At 36.3% G+C, this 20,877-nt stretch overlaps 1 protein-coding gene across 1 annotated transcript; it reads left to right on the forward strand.

Annotated features, from left to right (window-relative positions):
• The first annotated feature begins 19,058 nt into the window (after positions 1–19,058).
• Positions 19,059–20,402, forward strand: LOC145113164 (uncharacterized). The gene has a single exon (XM_079049282.1). The coding sequence runs from the start codon at positions 19,059–19,061 to the stop codon at positions 20,400–20,402; it is 1,344 nt and encodes a 447-aa protein (XP_078905408.1).
• The last annotated feature ends 475 nt before the right edge of the window (positions 20,403–20,877 follow it).

The raw sequence follows: 20,877 nt of genomic DNA on the forward strand, positions 1-20,877 counted from the left end.
TCTGTGTGTACTAGATCCAACAAACCTTCACCCGTAGCACAAGAACCTGTGAAGGGTGACTTTGTCATTTTTCCAAGTAAGCATGATTCACAACTATCATCTGACTTTAGGTCAAATGACTCCAAGACTCCATCCTTTTGGAGTTGGCCTATGCTTTTCTTGCTTACATGTCCAAGACGACAATGCCATAATGATGCTTTATCCAAGTTATTGTCATTAGTAGAATCAATAAACAACACATTATTTCCTAAGTTATCTACAACAGACACAGCTTCATACACACCATCACAAGGTAATGCTTTAAAATAAAACACATTATTAAAGAAAGCATTTATTCCACCAACTTCATTATCAAAAGAAAAGGTAAACCCTTGTTTGTACAAAACATGAAAGGAAATAACATTTCTTGCCATTTCAGGCGAATAACAACATTTATTCAAATCTAAAGTAAACCCACTACTTAGCAACAAAGTATAAACTCCAATCTTGGTGACAGGTGAAACTTTCCTATTCCCCATGATCAAGTTTATCTTTCCATGCTCCACATTCTCACTTCTTATTAGTCCCTGCAAATCAGAACAAATATGAATACCACAGCCGGTATCAAGGACCCAAGAGTTAGAATAGGGTGAGTTATTAGATAATATAGTGTAAATACCTGCATGGTTGGGTTTTACTTTCCCATCCTTCAGATCTTGCTGGTACTTTGGGCAGTTTCGCTTCCAGTGCGCCTTTTCATGGCAATAGAAGCATTCAACCTCTTTTGGATCAGAATAAGGAGTGACGAAACCTTTCTTGGTTCCACTTGAAGAGGAGCCATGAAGGGTCTTACCCTTGGTACCCTTCGAAGGGTTCTTCCTCTTTTTCCCTCTATCTTTCCCGATTGCCAGGACAGGTGCGGAGTTTGGAGTAGGAGTAGGAGTGGTAACAACCGACTTACCTTTAAGACCACTTTCGGCGGTCTTCAAGAGTCCTTGAAGTTTGCTGAGGGTGAATTCTTCCTTGTTCATGTGGTATGTCATGCGAAACTGATCATAACACGATGGTAAGGAGTGCAAAATGATATCTATTGCTAACTCCTCGGGGAAGATCACATTCAGCTTCATCAAACGGTCCACACACCTTTGCATTTTCTGCATGTGGCCTGTAATGGGTTCACCATCCTTCATTCGGGTTGTTATCATGGAGGAGATGATTTCATATCGCTCTTGACGAGCACTCTGATGGTAGCGGTCCATCAAATCCTTGTGCATCTCAAAAGGATAGTAGTCCTCATAGGACTTTTGGAGCTCGACTGTCATAGTTGCCATCATGATGCATGCCACTTTGGTAGCATCTCTTTCATGTGCCTCATATTCAGCAAACTCCTCAGGAGTAGCAGTCGGCTCAGGTACCTTAATCTCCTTGTCCCGAACATATTGTTTGTTCTCATACCGAGTGAGCATCCTGATGTTCTTGATCCAATCTGTAAATTTGGATCCATCAAAGATGACTCTCCCACAAAGGTTCATGAGAGAGAAGGAGCCGGTAGGGTTTGAGCCAGAAGCAGCATTGTTGGAAAACATCTGAAAAAGAAGAAAAGACAAGTTTAGTTTAGATATAAAGATAGTTCTTAATAAAACACCCAAATGTAATATTAAGGCTAGGATCCAATCACAATATATTATAACTTAGAAGAGGGATGATGTAATCTAAGCTAAAACATATTTGAAAGGTAGGTGAATGACGATTCACCAATTTCCACCATGAAAAACGAAATATATAAATTATTAGGGTTTTATTTGGTTTTTAGAAACTCCTAGATTCTTTTGAGATTCATTGAACTTTTCAATGGCATGTTTCAATCTCGAGTGTGCCATTCATGTTTTGTGACTGGGATACCGAGGATCACAAAACAAGGTGTGAAGTAACCATGCAAATTACTTGGTACCCTTAATGTTTGTCACTTAATCGATGTGTCGGTTAACCACACGCGCTCCACCGACCTATGAAAAACCTTAAGTCACCCTTTGCCTACCTTGTTAAGTCCAAGTTAGTGTGTCGGTTAACCACACACGCTCCACCAACGACTTAATCAAAGTCCAAAGTGTAATTTCATGGGTTAGCACCTTATTCACATTTTCCTAAAGTAACTAAGATTGGGAATTTATAAACACATTTAGTTACTTTATAATAATCATTATACTTTTAATGAGAATTTTAAGTCATTGTCCTACCCGTTCGGCTAACGATCCTCCACCAGTCAAGGAAGCGGTGGGTGAGAGTGGACACCCATTAAGCTGCCATTTTATAGGCAACAACCTTATACCCCCTTATAGACCGGCTTCGTGAATGAGGCCTACTAAGGGTAAAACGACTTGATCTTATACATACATATATATATATATATATTATTAAACTTATAATATTATAAAGTTTAAGGGTTGAATTTTAACTTTTAAAATTCTATGGGTTGGAACTAAAGTTTACTAGATGACTTTACATGTTCCAAAACTTGAGGGAAAGTTTTGTAACTTTACAAAACCTTTTCAATTCATAACTTATGAGTTATTAAAATGAAGACTCTTCATTTTTGTAACTTATGTGTTCTTTTAATGGAATTAATACAAAGTGACTTTTGGTTATCCATAACTTGAGGACAAGTTATGGACTCCATTAAAACACATAAAGATCATGAATTCAGCATTAAACAATTAATTCCTATGATCTATCAAGAACTCATAAGAACAAGAATAATCATATCAAAATTTCAAGAACATATGAACACATATAATCATGTAATTTTGATATTAGCCATTGTAAATGGATTAGAACAACCATTACACCATCTAAAACAAGTTTTAAAACACCAAAACAGTTTAGGGTAATGTTTCTAGTCCATTTCCAGCAGCAAAACTCAAAAAACTGCACTCAGGGGCTCCTACTCGTCGAGTGCAAGAACCTACTCGACGAGTAGGATGAGTTTACTCATGGACTCGTCGAGTCCCCCCATGGACTCGGCGAGTTCATGCTTCAGAATGCATAAAAACAAGTTTTTTCACAATTTTGCATCAAGTATCAAACAAACAAGCCTAGGCTTTGATACCACTGATGGGTTTTGAGCATTCTAACACTCCTAAGTGTACATGCAACCCTAGAAAACCTTGGATCTATGTTTGTCTAAAATACATGCAAAATACTTTTTCCAAGGTTAATAATCATATCTAGCATACATGGGGAACATTAAACATAAAAGATGGCTAGAATTACATACCTTGTAGTTGATTTGATTCCTTGAAAACCTTGAGAGCCTAGCACCCCAAGTGTGATGCCTCAAATGTTTCACACAACACCAAATGCTCTTGGAATAAACTTTGAGAGAATTGTATAACACTTGAAATCGGCCTTGCCCTCTTATCTCACTAGTGTAGCCGATTTTGGTTGCTATAAGTATGCTTATATAGTATGTTGCATTAGGATTACACCATGTAAACCCTAATGTAACATGTGATGGGTTTTAGGTAAAACAAATAAACTAGAAAACAATTCCTAAGTTCACATGCAACCTACTTTGGATCTATGTTTTAACTATTGAACATATAACTTTGAATTGCAAAACAAGAACCCTAGAGGAGAGAGGCTAATTTCGAAATTAACAAACTAGGGTTTAGAAGTTACATACCTTTCAATTGTTATAGCAAACAATTGATAATCCTCTTGATCTTGATCTTGATCTTCTTGGAAGCTTAGCACCATAAATGTAATGCCTCTAATGGAATCACACCCAAGAACTAGCAAGAAGGAAACTTGGAGGAGAGAGGATGGAGAGAGTATGCAATTTCGGCCTTAGGGTTTCTTCCAAAGAAATCAGTGACCTCAAATGTGAGCCAGGAGGCTCCTTAAATAGCCGAGGGATCTAGGGTTTAGGGAAAACCCTAGTTATCCTTTGCTTAGGGCCTAAGCAAGATCCAAAGGCCTTATTTGGACCCCTTAGACGAAATCTCTAGGGTTTCCCCTAAGAATTTCGTCCACCTCCTTCCAAGGGGGTTCTGGAACCTTCCACTCAACTATTAGTTAATTTCAAACTAGTCCCTGCACTTTATAATTAATTCTTTTAACCCCAAAATTAATTCTGATTAATTTCTGGCTAACTATTAATTAAACATAATGATTTCTAATTAATATATTAATCTTTTAACATATTAATAAATCATTTATATTAATTCATTAATCTTATAAATTAATATCTCTCCTTTCATAATTTCCTTGTCCAGTTGCTAGGTTGAGGGCAACCCAAAAGGACTGTGATGCTATCAATTCAAGTACATACCAATTATAGTTATGGGCTTAGACACCTAATCCAACAGTCTCCCACTTGGATAAGTCTGTAACTATAATTGCTAGTATGCCTTCTAAATTTGACCAGCAAATTGTAGCTTCCAAAAAGCTGCTGCCGAACTCTGACCCAGTCAGTTACGTGTCCTAAGATAAGTGATCATATAATCCTCCGTTCTGCTAGATATCCCTAGACATAAGACATGGAATGTAATCAATCTCTTTGTCCAGAATCTATGTTTCCCGATTTCTGATTTGTGATGATGTAGGACTTCTAATCGAACACATCAATCTAGTCCTGGCTGGGCCCAGCACATAAGTCAACACCAAATCATCGAGGGGCCCACAGATATCGCTTTTCCTATTAGGGAAAAAGGAACGAATAAACGTTGACTCATATGCTTGTATCTTTTACTCATCAAATTATACATGACAATACGTTTTATAACACCAAGTTACTGATGCGTTTTCGTATCACCAATGCATGACCGACTTGTAAATTGCAACTCATATATCTTCATTTCAAGATTATAAGATATTATCGTCTCAGTATTACTCGTGATGAATTCCATGAAGTGATACTCTGAGCGAGGGTTTATCCAGTACTCAAATCTCAATTTCTGAGTACTCATGAACGTTGCAACAATTCTATTGCCATGTCTATCCTTAGACAATCTACAATCCAGTTCATGACAATCTTAATTCACTACTTAATTCCAAAAGTATGAGTGACTGTGGAGTTTGAATAATCTTATTATTCGGGAAGTAAAACATGCAAAAATGAAACACAATAATAAACAATTGACAAAAGGCAGAAACCAAACTTATAAATAATACTTTATTATTTAATCACCAAAAGTCAATTACATTTACTTTGTCACAAGTTTCAGAATAAAACTAATCTAACTACTAAAAACTAATATCATCTTTCAGTCCTATGCTCCGAGTATGCTGAATATGCTTAGCCCTACTCAGACCCTTTGTGAGGGGATCTACTGGGTTATCTTCAGATGACACTCTCTTTACTATAAGATGGCCTTCTTCAACTCTATGTCTGATGAAATGGTACTTTCTGTCGATATGTCTGGTCTTACCATGATCTCTCGATTCCTTTGTCAAGGAAACCGCTCCTTCATTATCGCAGAACAGTTCCATAGGCTCCTGGATGGTTGGAACAACTCCGAGATCCCCGATGAAGTTCCTCAACCAAGCTGCTTCTTTCGACGCTTCACTTGCTACTATGTACTCTGATTCACAAGTAGAATCAGCCACCGTATTTTGCTTGGAACTCTTCCAAGTAACTGCTCCTCCATTCAGTAAAAACACCCAGCCTGACTGAGAACGGAAGTTATCTCTATCCGTCTGAAAGCTGGCATCACTGTAACCATCTACTCTCAAAGTATCACTGCCACTAAGCACAAGGACCCAGTCCTTTGTCCTTCGTAAATTCTTGAGTATATTCTTAACTGCTATCCAATGAGCTCTACCTGGGTTTCCCTGATAGCGACTGACCATGCTCAAAGCAAATGCCACATCAGGGCGAGTACATGTCATAGCGTACATGATCGATCCGACAGCGGAAGCATAAGGTACACGACTCATGTCATCTATTTCAACATCTGTACTCGGGCATTGAGTCTTACTCAATTTGGTATTGCTCTGGATAGGTAGCTCTCCCTTCTTGGAATTTTCCATACTAAACCTCTTTAGTACCTTATCCAAGTATGTGCTCTGACTAAGTCCAATTAGTCTCTTCTTTCTATCTCTCAATATTCTAATCCCAAGAATATAGGCAGCTTCTCCAAGGTCTTTCATGGCAAAACACTTTCCAAGCCAAGACTTAACTTCTTTCAAGGTTGGAACGTCGTTACCAATGAGTAATATGTCATCGACATACAACACCAGAAAAGTTACTATACTCCCACTAGCCTTGATATACACACATAACTCATATTCACTTCTAGAGAAACCAAACTCTTTGACTTTCTCATGGAAGCAAAGATTCCAACTGCGAGATGCTTGTTTCTATCCATAAATGGATTTCTCAAGCTTGCACACTCTATTGGGGAACTTTGCATCAACAAAACCCTCTGGCTGACTCATGTAAACATCTTCAGCCAACTTCCCATTAAGGAAAGCAGTTTTGACATCCATCTGCCAGATTTCATAATCATGAAAGGCAGCTATGGCGAGCAATATCCTAATAGATTTAATCTTAACCACTGGCGAGAAGGTCTTATCATAGTCAACCCCTGGAGTTTGAGTGAAACCTTTTGCAACCAGTCGAGCCTTGAATGTGTGCACATTTCCATCCATGTCTGTTTTCTTCTTGAAGATCCATTTGCACCCAACTGTCTTACGACCTGGTGCACTATCAACCAAATTCCAAACTTGGTTGTCATACATGGACTTAATCTCGCTGTCCATTGCCTCTTTCCACTTGGAAGCCTCTGGGCCTGCCATTGCTTCCTTATAAGTGACTGGTTCATCTAAGTTTACCAGTGTTCTGTCACTTATGAATGTGTCACCATCTGAAGTAATATGAAAACCATACAACTCAGGTGGCACACTCACCCTAGTGGATCTTCTAAGAGGTAATGAGTTATCGATTGGTTCAACAGGAACTGTTTCCTCTGGTTGAGTGCTAGTGTCATCTAAGGTTCCTTCATTGGCTGACTCTCGAATTTCTTCAAGGTCAATGGTGCTCCCACTTTCCTCTTTGAATATGAGCTCTCTCTCCAGAAAGACTCCTCTTCGTGCTACAAAGACCACGTTCTCACTAGGCCTGTAGAACAAATATCCAAAAGATTGCTTTGGGTAACCAATGAAAACACATTTCTCACTTCTAGCTGCTAGCTTGTTGTGAGTCTCTCGTCTTACGAAAGCTTCACAACCCCAGACTTTAATATGTGCCAAAGAGGGAACTTTCCCCATCCACATTTCGTTAGGTGTTTTGGCAACCTTCTTTGTAGGGACAAGATTGAGGATGTGGGCGGCTGTCTCTAAGGCATACCCCCAGAAGTGAATAGGAAGCGAAGCCCGACTCATCATAGAACGAACCATGTCTAACAAGGTTCGATTACGCCTCTCAGCTACAACATTTAACTGTGGTGTCCTAGGAGGAGTCAATTGTGAGACTATCCCACATTCTTTCAGATAGTCGTTAAACTCGATACTAAGATACTCCCCGCCTCTATCGGATCTAAGTATCTTTATCTTTCTGCCCAATTGATTTTCAACTTCATGCTTTAACTCTTTGAACTTTTCAAAAGTTTCTGACTTATGCTTGATCAAGTAGATATATCCATATCTGCTATAATCGTCAGTGAAAGTCACATAGAATCGATTAGCATCTCTTGTAGTTGATCTGAAGGGCCCACACACATCTGTGTGTATGAGATCCAACAGACCTTCACCTCTTTCACAAGACCCTGTGAATGGTGATTTTGTCATCTTTCCCAAAAGACAAGATTCACACATATCATCTGATTTTAGGTCAAATGATTCCAACACTCCATCATTTTGGAGTTGGGCTATGCGTTTCTTGTTAATGTGTCCAAGACGACAATGCCACAAGCATGCCTTGTCTACACTATTAGACAAGTCAATATTAAGTACACTATTTCCTAAGCTATCAACACAAGTCACTGTTTCATACACACCATCACAAGGTAAAGCTTCAAACATAAAAACACCATTCTTATAAACAGAAATTGAACCATTCAAATCATTAAAATAATATTTGAAACCTTGTCTGAACAATGCATGAAATGAAATAATGTTTCTCGTCATCTCAGACGAATAGCAACAATTTATTAAATCTAATCTAACATCATTGCTAAGCAGAAGCTGATAAACTCCGATCTTGGTCACTGGTGAAGACTTTCTGTTTCCCATGATCAAGTTTATCCTTCCTCGATCTATCTCCTCACTTTCCTTTAGTCCCTGCAAATCAGAACAGATATGAAAACCACATCCTGTATCAAGGACCCATGAACGAGAAGATAATGAGTTATTAGCAGAAATAGTGTAAATACCTGCCGAAGATGGCTTCACTTTGCCATCCTTGATATCTTGCAGATATTGTGGGCAAGATCTCTTCTAATGCCCCTTTTGATTGCAGTAAAAGCAAACGGCCTCTTTTGGATCAGAAACATGGGGAGTGGAACCATTGGGCTTAGCCTTTGGGCCATTACTAGACGACCCAGCTTGAGCCTTGCTCTTCCAGTTTTGCTTGGGAGGACCTTTCCTCCTTTTCCCCTTTCCCTGTCCAATAGCCAACACAGGGGCACTTGTAGGTGTGGAGGGTATACTTTTACCCTTCATTCCTGCCTCAGCTGTCTGCAACAAGTTGTGCAATTGGGCCAAGGTCTGCTCAGTATTGTTCAAATGGTAAGTTAGAATAAACTGACCATAACAATCAGGTAGTGAGTTCAAGACCATGTCAATGGCCAATTCCTCATCAAAGTGAATGTTGAGCTTGACCAAACGCTCTATGTAGCGTTGCATTCTTTGCACATGTGACACAACCGATTCCCCTTCTTTCATCTTGCAAGCCATGAGTGACTTGACTACTTCAAACTTTTCTTGACGAGCTCGCTTATGGTACTTTTCCATAAGGTCCTTGTTCATATCAAAAGGCCAGTAGTCCTCATAGTACCTCTGCAGTTCTGGGGACATGGTTGCCACCATGATGCACGCCGCTTTGGTAGCATCATCGTAATGTTTCTTGTAGGCAGCAAGATCTTCAGGAGTAGCTTCAGACGCATCAAGCTCTTTGAGCTCCTTTTCAAGAACATATTCTTTGTTCTCAAAACGAAGAGCCATCTTGATGTTGCGCATCCAATCGTTATAGTTTGAGCCATCCATAACAACTTTGGAGCAGATATTGAGCAAAGAGAAGTTCTGGTTGGAGGAGGATGAAGCAGAAGTGTTTCCAGGAGTAGACATCTGAAAAGAAAGAAAGTTTTAGTTAGATTTCAAGATACCTCAATATAATAACCCAAAGATAAAATATCAAGGTTAGGATCCAACTATGAAGATTCACAACTTAGAAATGGGATGCCGAGATCCAAGTGTAAATTTCATAAAGGTAGGTGAATGACGATTCACCAATTCCACCATTAGACGAAACAAACGAAGTGAAATTCCTAATTCTTTTGAGATACATTGAAACTATTCAATGGCATGTTTTAATCTCAGATTATGCTCTTCTATTTGTGACTGGGATGCCGAGGATCACAAACAAGATGTGAATAACCATGCAAATGTGCTTGGTAACCTCATTGTCTTTATCATTAACTATTGATGTGCTGGTAAACCACACACGCTCCATCAAAATGACAATTATGAGATACCCATTACTACTCTTTATTCGTGCCCTTTAGTGTGCTGGTTAACCACACACGCTCCACTAACGACCAATAAAGCATAATGTGCAATTTCATGGATTAGCATACTTTTCATATTTTTCCTAAAGTAACTAGAGTTGGGATTTTAAAAATAATGTTCTAGTACTTTCTTTAATGTCATTATACTTTTAATGAGAAGTAGTTGTCCTATCAAATCCGTTCTGCTAACGACCCTCCACTAATCAAGGAAGCGGTGGGTGAGAGTGGACACCCATTCAACTACCATTTTATAGGCAGTTTCCTTATACCCCTCTTATAGATCAGCTTCGTGAATGAGGCATACTAGCGATTTGACTGACCATATTCTTATACATATATAATATTAAACTTTTAATCATAATACATATATAGGGTGTGTTTTAAAACATTCTAAAACTTCAAGGGTTTATATAAATTTCGAAATTCAAACTATTAAATTTAAATTTAAATAAACCAATTAACTAGATTTAATATTTATCTTTTAATTAACTATTAATCAAATTATTAAATCTTGTAAGGATTATCTACTTAAATTTATCAATGAATTTAATCCTAATCCTTATCCCTCTAAATTTCGAAAAATAGGGTAAGGATAATTATCCAATTAATCTAATTAAGTAACAATTATCCAAAACAAGAAACCCTAAAACTTCTAGCAATTTCGAAATTTACAAGGGAGGAGGCTAGGGTTTTCAAAACCCTAACCCTAATTTCGATTATGGTTCTTTGGAGGCTAGGGTTTTTCGAAAAAAACCCTTTTATCCAAAACCCTAGAAATCGAAAATTTGGCCTTTAGGGTTTAATAGCTATAAACCCTAATTTGCAATTCAACAATTATAGCAATTCAATTTAAAACAAACAATGGCTCTGATACCACTGATGGGTTTTAGGTAAAACAAATAAACTAGAAAACAATTCCTAAGTTCACATGCAACCTACTTTGGATCTATGTTTTAACTATTGAACATATAACTTTGAATTGCAAAACAAGAACCCTAGAGGAGAGAGGCTAATTTCGAAATTAACAAACTAGGGTTTAGGAGTTACATACCTTTCAATTGTTATAGCAAACAATTGATAATCCTCTTGATCTTGATCTTGATCTTCTTGGAAGCTTAGCACCACAAATGTAATGCCTCTAATGGAATCACACCCAAGAACTAGCAAGAAGGAAACTTGGAGGAGAGAGGATGGAGAGAGTATGCAATTTCGGCCTTAGGGTTTCTTCCAAAGAAATCAGTGACCTCAAATGTGAGCCAGGAGGCTCCTTAAATAGCTGAGTGATCTAGGGTTTAGGGAAAACCCTAGTTATCCTTTGCTTAGGGCCTAAGCAAGATCCAAAGGCCTTATTTGGACCCCTTGGACGAAATCTTTAGGGTTTCCCCTAAGAATTTTGTCCACCTCCTTCCAAGGGGGTTCTGGAACCTTCCACTCAACTATTAGTTAATTGCAAACTAGTCCCTGCACTTTATAATTAATTCTTTTAACCCCAAAATTAATTCTGATTAATTTCTGGCTAACTATTAATTAAACATAATGATTTCTAATACTATTAATTAAACATAATGATTTCTAATTAATAAATTAATCTTTTAACATATTAATAAATCATTTATATTAATTCATTAATCTTATAAATTAATATCTCTCCTTTCATAATTTCCTTGTCCAGTTGCTAGGTTGAGGGCAACCCAAAAGGACTGTGCTGCTATCAATTCAAGTGCATACTAATTATAGTTATGGGCTTAGACACCTAATCCAACAACATGGCTCTTCATTTCCATGACCCATGGGTTTGTAACTCCCATGGAGCATCCTATGCCCTTAGCCTAACTTGATAATCTATGGAACATCTAGCCCACTATACAAGTATGGATGATTTACACAATCAACCCACATATTTAATTAGTCTCCTTTTGATCACTTAATTAATTCTAGATTAATTCTTGATCAATACTAATTAAATAATATTATTAATATATTAGAACTTATAATATATTAATAAACCACAAGTGTTATTTCTCTCATTTAGTCTATCCAAATGCATGATGTCATGCAACCCAAATGGACCATGTCGGGTCGGGTCAAGTACATACCAGAAATAGTTATGGACTTAGACACCTTATCCAACGTTAATGAGTTAAGAAGTTAGGGTTTTTGGTATTGGTCACTTTCTAGCCAATCAAAGTCATAAAGTTGGAAACTTTATGGCTTAGAATGTTATTGTGGGACTAGAGCTGCATTTGGATGAAAGGACTTAATGGATTAAGCATTTGTAAGAAGGAAAAGTTGGCAGCGGAGTACGTTGGGCGTACTCCTGAGTACGCTATGTGTACTCCCTTAAGCCCCCGATCTAGATGACGAGTACGCTGCACGTACATGCTGAGTACGATGGGTGTACTAAGCTGAGTTGACTCGATTGAATTTTGATCTTTGGCCTTGACCAGGATTTTGACCAAGTTTGACCTAGGGGTATTTTGATCAATGATTTGAGACAGGGATAATGTTTATTGTATAGGTGACCTGTAGAGTTGGCATACGGAGCAATGTTGTATCCAGATATCTTTTCAGACTGAGATGTAAGTTTTTTCCTAACTGTACTTGTGCATCGAAGGCACCAATGTTGGCTCACTAGATTATGTATCCTAGTATAAAGGATGTTGTTATGCGATAGTGATCTGTTACACCTGTATCCTGGTATATAGGATGTTGCTATGCAATAGTGATCTGTAGATCTTCCTATTATTCTGTTGACTGGTTATATGATTATCTGTTTGCTAAATATATTTTATCTGTTATATTTTGACAGAGTGTGGTTGGGTTGAGACTGTACTGCTTTGTGCGCTCAGTCAACAAACCCGGGGTAATCCAATCGGGAGGATCGTTAGCCTTCTTGGCATGGTTAGGTGTTAATTCATTGTTGGGAGTCGGAGGAATCAGTGACCAGTTGGTTTGGATCATGTAGGATATTAAAGGTTGTTTGGAGTAATAGTTGTGCATCATAAGTATCTTGAAGAGTGTTTGCAATATGAACCCCTTTTGCTTGCAGGTTTTTTATCAGAAGTTTGGTTACCAATGTTGGGTATCGGTTATGGAATTTTGAGTCATGAAGTTCATTGTGAATGTCTCGAGTGATTTTTCAGGTGGAGGTACACCTGATCTAATAAGGGCTTTAGATGCAACGTCAAATTCTTGGATGGACCATCATTATGCTTGTGGGAGTAGTGGGTTGATGATAGTCATTGCGATTGAGTAATCTAAAGCTATTGGGTTGTTGTTGGCAGTTGTGGGTTTCCGAGTGGTCTCTCGAGTTTTCTTCATAATATGCCTTCATTTCGAAGTAGTTAAAAGGATTTTAGGGAATATGTTGACGTTGTTTGTGTTTCACTACAACCGTTATTTAGCTGAGACTCGTGTTAGGAGTCGCCTTGTTTTCAAGTTAAGGGTTTAACAGTAGTGAATAGTCAAACAAGGTATTGGATTTCTGGATTTCGGGCAGGGTAGTGATGATTATTCTTCAATGGTTAAAGATAGTGGGTCACGGACTCATTATTAGTAAGGGTATGTAATATCCTCTAAGATTGGCTTTTGATTGTAGTATGGGAAGGTACTCGCTTGTATGAGTCGATTTCTCAGTTTTGAAGGGTTCCGAATGGACTTGGGAACCCGAGGCAGAGATGTGAGAGCACTACCCTAAGTTATTCACGACTGCGGACTTCGAGGAAGAAGTCTGAATCAACTGGGGGAGAACTGTAACACCTTGATTTCCAGGTATTTTCCATTTACACCCTTAATATGGTATTGTTTGCAAAGTTGGCCCCAAGGATCCTTAAGTGAGAAACTCGCCTCTGTTGCGTACGTTGGGTGTACACTTGTCTATGCTGAGCGTACATGGTCGACACTCAAACCCTAAATTTTAGGATTTGGACCATATTTAAGCATCATCAACTCACCAAGACTCTTCCCTTCATCAGCCTCCACTGCCCACTTCGTACCTTACAAATCCTAATTTCCATTTGTGGTGTTGTAGGCTAATTTTGGTGATTTGATGTCCATTGTGGAAGGAAAGATGCCATTGGATAGAAAGGAAGGAGCTCCAAGATTTGAGATCTGAGTTTTACACCCCTTGAACAACCTCCAGAAGGTATAAAGTTTTGAACTTATTGATTATCTCATTAGATCTTGTAAGATGTGAAGTTTTGTGCTTTTAGTCCCATATTTTTCGTCTTAGTGAGTATGAACTACTCTAGACCAAATGAGTTGTCCTTTTGGACGTTTTAGGGTGTCTAGAGTTATAAAAAATGGAATCTTCAATGTTCATATCCCTCCATGCATGCTCTTTAGTGGTTTCGAACCTTATGTTAAGTTAGGGTTTTGGTGTTGGGCACTTTATAGCTATGCAAGATCATAAAGTTGGAAACTTTATGATTAAGAACGTTACTTAGGACTACATCTGGGTTTTGGGACGAAAGAACTTAATAGAATAAGTACTTAACGGAAAAAGTGCCATCGGATCGAGTACGTTGGGTGTAATTCTGAGTATGTTGCGCGTACTCCCTTGGAGCCCCGTTTCTGGATTGGTGAGTGCGCCATGCGTACATGCTAAGTATGCTGGGCGTACTCATCTTAAGTTGACTCGGTTGAATTTTTGACCTTTGACTTTGACCATGATTTTTACCAAGTTTGACCTAGGGGTATTTTGGGTATTTTGAGTTGTAGTTTGACATATGGTCATTGTTTGTTATAAAGGTGACGGGTGGAGTGGTTTTCGGAGCATCGTGATGTTCAACTATTTCGTTAGACTGTGAAATGAGTTTTCCTCACTGTACTTGGGGGTCGAAGGCACTAATGTCGGCCTAATAGACGGTGTATTGTGGTTTAGATTGTTGCTTTGTTGTGGTGAACTGTTAAGCTCTACATGATTATCTGGTTGTTGTTATGTGTTTTATCTGTTCTATATGTCGACATAGTGTGGTTGGGTTGAGACTGTATTGCTTTGTGATGTTAGTCAACAAACCCAGACAATGTAACCGAAAGGTTGTGGGCCGGGGCAATCCAACCGAAAGGTTGTGGGCCAAGGGTAATCCAACCAGAAAGTTTTGGACCCAGTATGTGTTTTGTGTATGTTTTGTTGTGTGGTATTTGGGGGAACTCACTAAGCTTTGGCTTACGGTTTAAGTTTTACGTTTCAGGTACTTTAGATGGTCGTGGAAAAGCAAAGGCGTGATCGTACACATCCTTCTGGTTTTATGAGATTGGATTTTAGGATACTTTGATTTGTGATTATTACTTTAAGAACAATATTTTGTAAACAATTATGAAATAAACATTTTACCTTGATTTTTGGGATGTTACATAATTCACATATGAATCACAAGTGAATCACATATGAATTACATGTGATTCACATGTAATTTACATATGAATCACATGTAAATCACAAGTTAATCACATATGAATTACATGTGATTTGTATTTAAATCATATGTAATTCACATATTAATCATGTGTAAATCACAAGTGAATCACATATGAATTACGTCTATCTGCATACGTGGATTTTGTGTGAGTGTTCTTCATTAGTTATATTTTTAAAATTTCCTATGAATTTCACATTTGAATCTTAAAAGATATAATCAAATGTGACTATCACATTATATAATCACATGTGAATCTTACATGATATATACATATGTATTTTTGTGAGTGTTCTTACATTAATCATTTTTTTTTCTTATTGGAAGAATTTGTGGAAAATATTAAAGAGATGAAAAGTGATAATTTGAAGGAATATGGAAATCTTTACACGATAACATGAAAACGCTTTGAAATTTTGTAGCATTCTTTTGTTTTTTATATTTTATTTTGTATCGAATAAAATACTTACACTATTGTCTTTATAGACTATTTAATAAAAATGAGTTTTTTTTATTATTTACTTACGAATATTATAGTATAAGAAATATGCAAATATGCACTAGAAAAAAGATGCATATATGTACCTAAAACGTTGATTTTTTTGGTTAAAAAGTTATAGATTTTTTTTATTTTTACATATTCTAGTTTTTTTTGTAATTTACTAATTTTTTAAAATTTAATGTTCTTAAAAAAATTGCAATTTTTTTAAAAAATAATCTTTCATTTAAAAAAAATGTTTCCTAAAAAAATTTGCATTTTTTAATCAAAAATTATAATTTCTTTAAAAATATCCGAAAATTTGATTTATTATGTTAATTTTTAGACATTTATATTAATATTTCCAATAACACAAAATTAAACATTAAATGAGAATGGTAAGATGACGATCATGCACTTAATGAGTTATTTTTGATCTAACGCTCCACCTTTAGTTATCGGGTTCTCAGGAAGCTATGAATTCTCAATAGATCTCATCCATATATATATATATATATATATATATATATATATATATATATATATATATATATATATATATGTGTGTGTGTGTGTGTGTGTGTGTTTGTGTGTGTGTGTGAAGGGTTTTGAGCATTATAACACTCCTATGGTGTACATACAACCCTAGATGCTTTGGATCTATGTTTTCTCTAATATACATGCAAACTTTTATTTTTCCAAAGCATCATCCTAACTAGTATACAATGGAGTATCTTTACTACAAATTCTAGTTAGATGACATACATTTTGTTGTAGTTGGAAATCTTGGACCTTTAAGAACTTAGTGCCCCAAGTGTTGCACCTCAAATAGAATCACACAACACCACCAACAATGGAGGAACTTGAGAGGAGGTTACTTGCACTTCATAAAATCGGCTTGCCCTCTTGTAAGCTTGCTTAGGTCTCGATTTTGGTAGCTATGAGGCTTCTTATATAGTGTGACACAACTAGGGTTACACCATGTAAACCCTAATGTGCATGACTTTCCACATTCCTTAGACTCCATGGGTTTTAACCTCCATGGAGTATCCATGGGTCACCTCATGGGTTTAGCCCAACATAAAGAACTATGGATCATAAGCCCACTTTATAAGAATGAATGATTTACACAATCAATCCACATATATTTAATTAGTCTCTTTTGATCACAAAATTAATTCCAAATTAATTCTTGATCAATACTAATTAAATAATATGATTTCATATTAATATATTAGAACTTATAATATATTAATAAACCATAAATAACCTCTTCTCAATTATCCATCCTTCAGATTGTTGTGGTGCCATGCAACCCAAATGGACCATGCTACTCTCGGGTCAAGTACATATCAATTATAGTTATGGACTTAAACACTAATCCAACAATATATATATATATATATATATATATATATATATATATATATAATTAGTTTTAGATACAAAAACAATTTTAAAACTATTATATGTCTTCTAAAAACCAATGTCGGTGGCTCTTACTTTTGATTTCTCTCCCTTACACTTTTACTATCTTTCATTTAACACCATTACTTATAAGTCGGTTCTTTAATCAATTCTATTGGACCACATTACCTTTTTCTATTTTAATATCCATTTCTTATTTCTATCACATTCTTCCAGACTTGGCCATATCTGCTGCAAAGTGTTGTTCCTCCGCCCTCTTCCTCACACAAACATGACTTGCGCAGGTAATAAAAAAATTGTTTGTTTCCTTTAATGTCTTTTTAAGCTTCTGTACATCGTCTTTACTTCTCTTTGCTACTCAGCCTTCTCTTCCTCACCTTTTTCTCGCTTCACAATTTTCCGCTTCCAATTTTTGTTCAAATTCCAAACTTCGACTGCCCGTTGTACAATTTTTATTATTCTATGATGTTGTTCGACTTTCAGCCTTCCTGATTACGTTCAGGAAGTAAAGTTTCAAAACATTTGAAAACTAGGGTTACTTGCTTCTCTATTTCATATTCCTTTAACAATGAATTTTCCATCATATTATGCCTTACAATTTGAAAAGATGATTATCCGACCGAATTTTTCAGGTAGGTGAAATTTCAACCGTTTCCATGCCAGATACCCCAAAATCTTTACTAACCTATGCATACTAAATACCACAAGGCTACCTAAAAATATTAATTTTCTGTCTCTTCCTAAAACAATATTACTATTTTGTCTCTTCCTAAAATTCACCTGTCATTACCACAATAATGATTTTATGATGTATACTTTTTGATAAAAGATACTTTAAAGCACCAATTTTTCCCATGATCACAATACTTTTATCTTCTGGTGTTTAAAAATTGGAACCAATAGTTCTTGAGAATAACAACATATTATTTAATGAAATAAAACAATTCAGGGAAAATACCCACCCTCAAATATCCATTTTAGGCTACTTACACCTGAAATATTTTCTATACTTTTCAAACTCTGTATGTGCTCCAGATCATAGTTTTTACTATGGTAAAACCAGAAGTTAAATACTATGTATATAATTTCATCATATGTCCTTTGTTTATAAAAAAAGGCCATGGACTTTTTTTCTTTACAGACTGTCTAATAAAATGAATTTATGATGTTTTTTTGTTTCGTCTAAAAAAACCATTTTTCTTCCCTATAAAGATTGAAAATACTATCTACTCAATTTCATCTTATGTCCATTGTCTATAAAATTTACATGAAACTTTGTTTATAGCTAATTTGATTCGACAAAAGTTGATAAAAAAATTGTTCACCCAATTGCATGCTACACTAAAAAAAATAGGAAACTGGCATGGACATTTTTATTTACATACCATCTAATAAAATTAATTTATGATGTTTTCGGTTTGATCTGGATTTTTTTTCCATATAAAGAGTGAAAATAATATGTATTCAACTTCATCTTATGTCCTTTGTTTACAAAACTTACATGAAACTTTGTTCATAGCTTCTTTCATCCAACAAAAGGTGATAAAAAACCGTTTACCCAATTGCATGATACATTAAAAAATCTAAGAAACTAACATGGATATTTTCCTTTACATACCATCTAATAAAATTAGTTTATTCAGATTTCTAACATTCTTAATGTAAATACTCATAATATGCTTCTCTATTTTTGATTTCGTTATTTTGTTTTCCACATGTACATTGCCTACCTCTTACTTTATGGTGTAGTTAACCATTTGCTTAAAGGTTTATTTTTTGTGTTTTCTGTTATCTTTGTTTTTTACTTTATCATATGTTACTATCTTAATCTAATTTCAGTTATAGAAACACTTTCTTTCCATAACTATTTTACCTATGCCTACATCACGAAAAAGACATCAAACACCTAAAGAACATATTGCATCGTCTAGCAGCCAACCTATTAATTATTTATACATAGACAATGGTGATTGTACCTGTGTATGTGACCACTGCTATGCCTTATTTTGGTATGATGAGGGTGTTAGTGCAATGTTGTCTAATCAAGCACGATATAATCATTGTTGCAGAAACGGCCAGGTTAAACTTCTTATTTCTAGGATTCCTCCTTTGTCATTGGTAACTTTATTCAATCAATTTCAATTTCTTGCCAATATACGGGCTTATAACAATATGTTTGTGATGACATCTTTTGGTGGAAAAGTAGATGAATATGTAAACATTGGCTCTGGTCCATATGTTTTAAAAATTGAAGGTAAGGTTTATCATCGGCTCTGTTCGTATTGTACTCCGCCTAATGAACGCCCCCGGTTCATGCAAATGTATGTATACGACACTGAAAACGAGGTGTTTAATAGGACGACCTGCTTTCCTAATGAAAATCGAATACCCTTAAACTCCGACATTGTCACTCTACTCATTCAGACTCTTGACAATACTAATAAATTGGTTAGGCTTTTCAGGAACGCTCGTGATCTCTGTCAGTCTTCTGATATACCCACCTTTTCAATTCATCTATATAGTTCCTATAACTCTTCATGTTATGCTAATCCTACTCCAGGTTGTATAGGTGCTATTTTGACTGACCTAGATTCCGATTATGATGGTTGCGACATTGTCATACGACATAGGGTTAATGGGCCTCAACGAATAAACACTCTACATCATTTGTACATGCCCTTGAAATATCTTCTATTGTTTATTCATGGTGAAAGTGGCTGGTATAATAAGCTACACTTAACTGGTGACGAACAAGAGACCGATAGGAAAATGACAATGAATATGTTCTACAACTACCAATTACACAATCGACTTAATATGTATGCTTTGCTTCTAAGAGGCGGTCGTCTCTTTCAACAATACATGGTTGATGCGTATGCATGCATAGAACAAGATAGACTTAATTACCTACGATATAATCAGAATGCCCTTCGGAATGAATTCCTTCAGGGTATACATGACGCGGTTATGCGTGGTGATACTAAAGGGAAAGACATAGGCAAACAAACTTTTTTTCCCTCAACATTTACTGGCGGTCCTCGCTATATGTATAAACATTACCAAGATGCATTGGCAATATGCAGAGTTCATGGAAATCCACAGTATTTCATTACATTTACATGTAATGTCACATGGCCAGAAATTTGTAGATACATCGATAGATTTCCCGCGTTAAAAACCGAAGATCGTCCCGATGTTATTGCAAGGGTGTTTCACATGAAACTACTTTTCTTTACTAACTTTCTTAAGATGCAAAAGCCATTTGGAAAAGTTTTAACAGGTCATCTATTTATTACTTACCAAATGACACTAATGCTTCAACTAATACCAACATTTCCTTTTTCAAAGAGAAATTTCCTTTTTTTGGTAATGTAGATCTATAAACGATAGAGTTTCAGAAGATAGGTCTCCCTCACTACCATCTCTTATTATGGATCGATCACCCTGACAAGATAAAGGATGCCAACCAACTCGACGCTTACATATCTGTCGAGATTCAAGATCCAATTACCGAGCCAATTCTGTGTAGGATAGTAATTGAATCTATGATGCATGGGCCTTGTGGAATCACTAAAGGAAAGGCTCCATGTATGTCTAAAGGGTCGTCCTGCTCAAAAAAATTCCCCAAGGAATATCAAATGGTATCTACATTTGACAAAAATGGTTACGCACGTTATAAGAGACGTCAAACCTCTCACTTTGTCCAAAAGAATGGAATTTTCTTAGATAATAGTTACGTTGTTCCCTACAATCGAGCTTTGCTACTGCATTTTCATGCCCATATAAATGTTGAATATTGTGGGTGGAATATGTTAATAAAGAACTTGTTCAAATACATATCAAAAGGATC

Source organism: Lactuca virosa, chromosome 5 (assembly GCF_052849685.1).
Source record: "Lactuca virosa cultivar CGN04683 chromosome 5, Lactuca_virosa_CGN04683_v6, whole genome shotgun sequence".
In the NCBI taxonomy this organism is placed as follows: domain Eukaryota; kingdom Viridiplantae; phylum Streptophyta; class Magnoliopsida; order Asterales; family Asteraceae; genus Lactuca; species Lactuca virosa.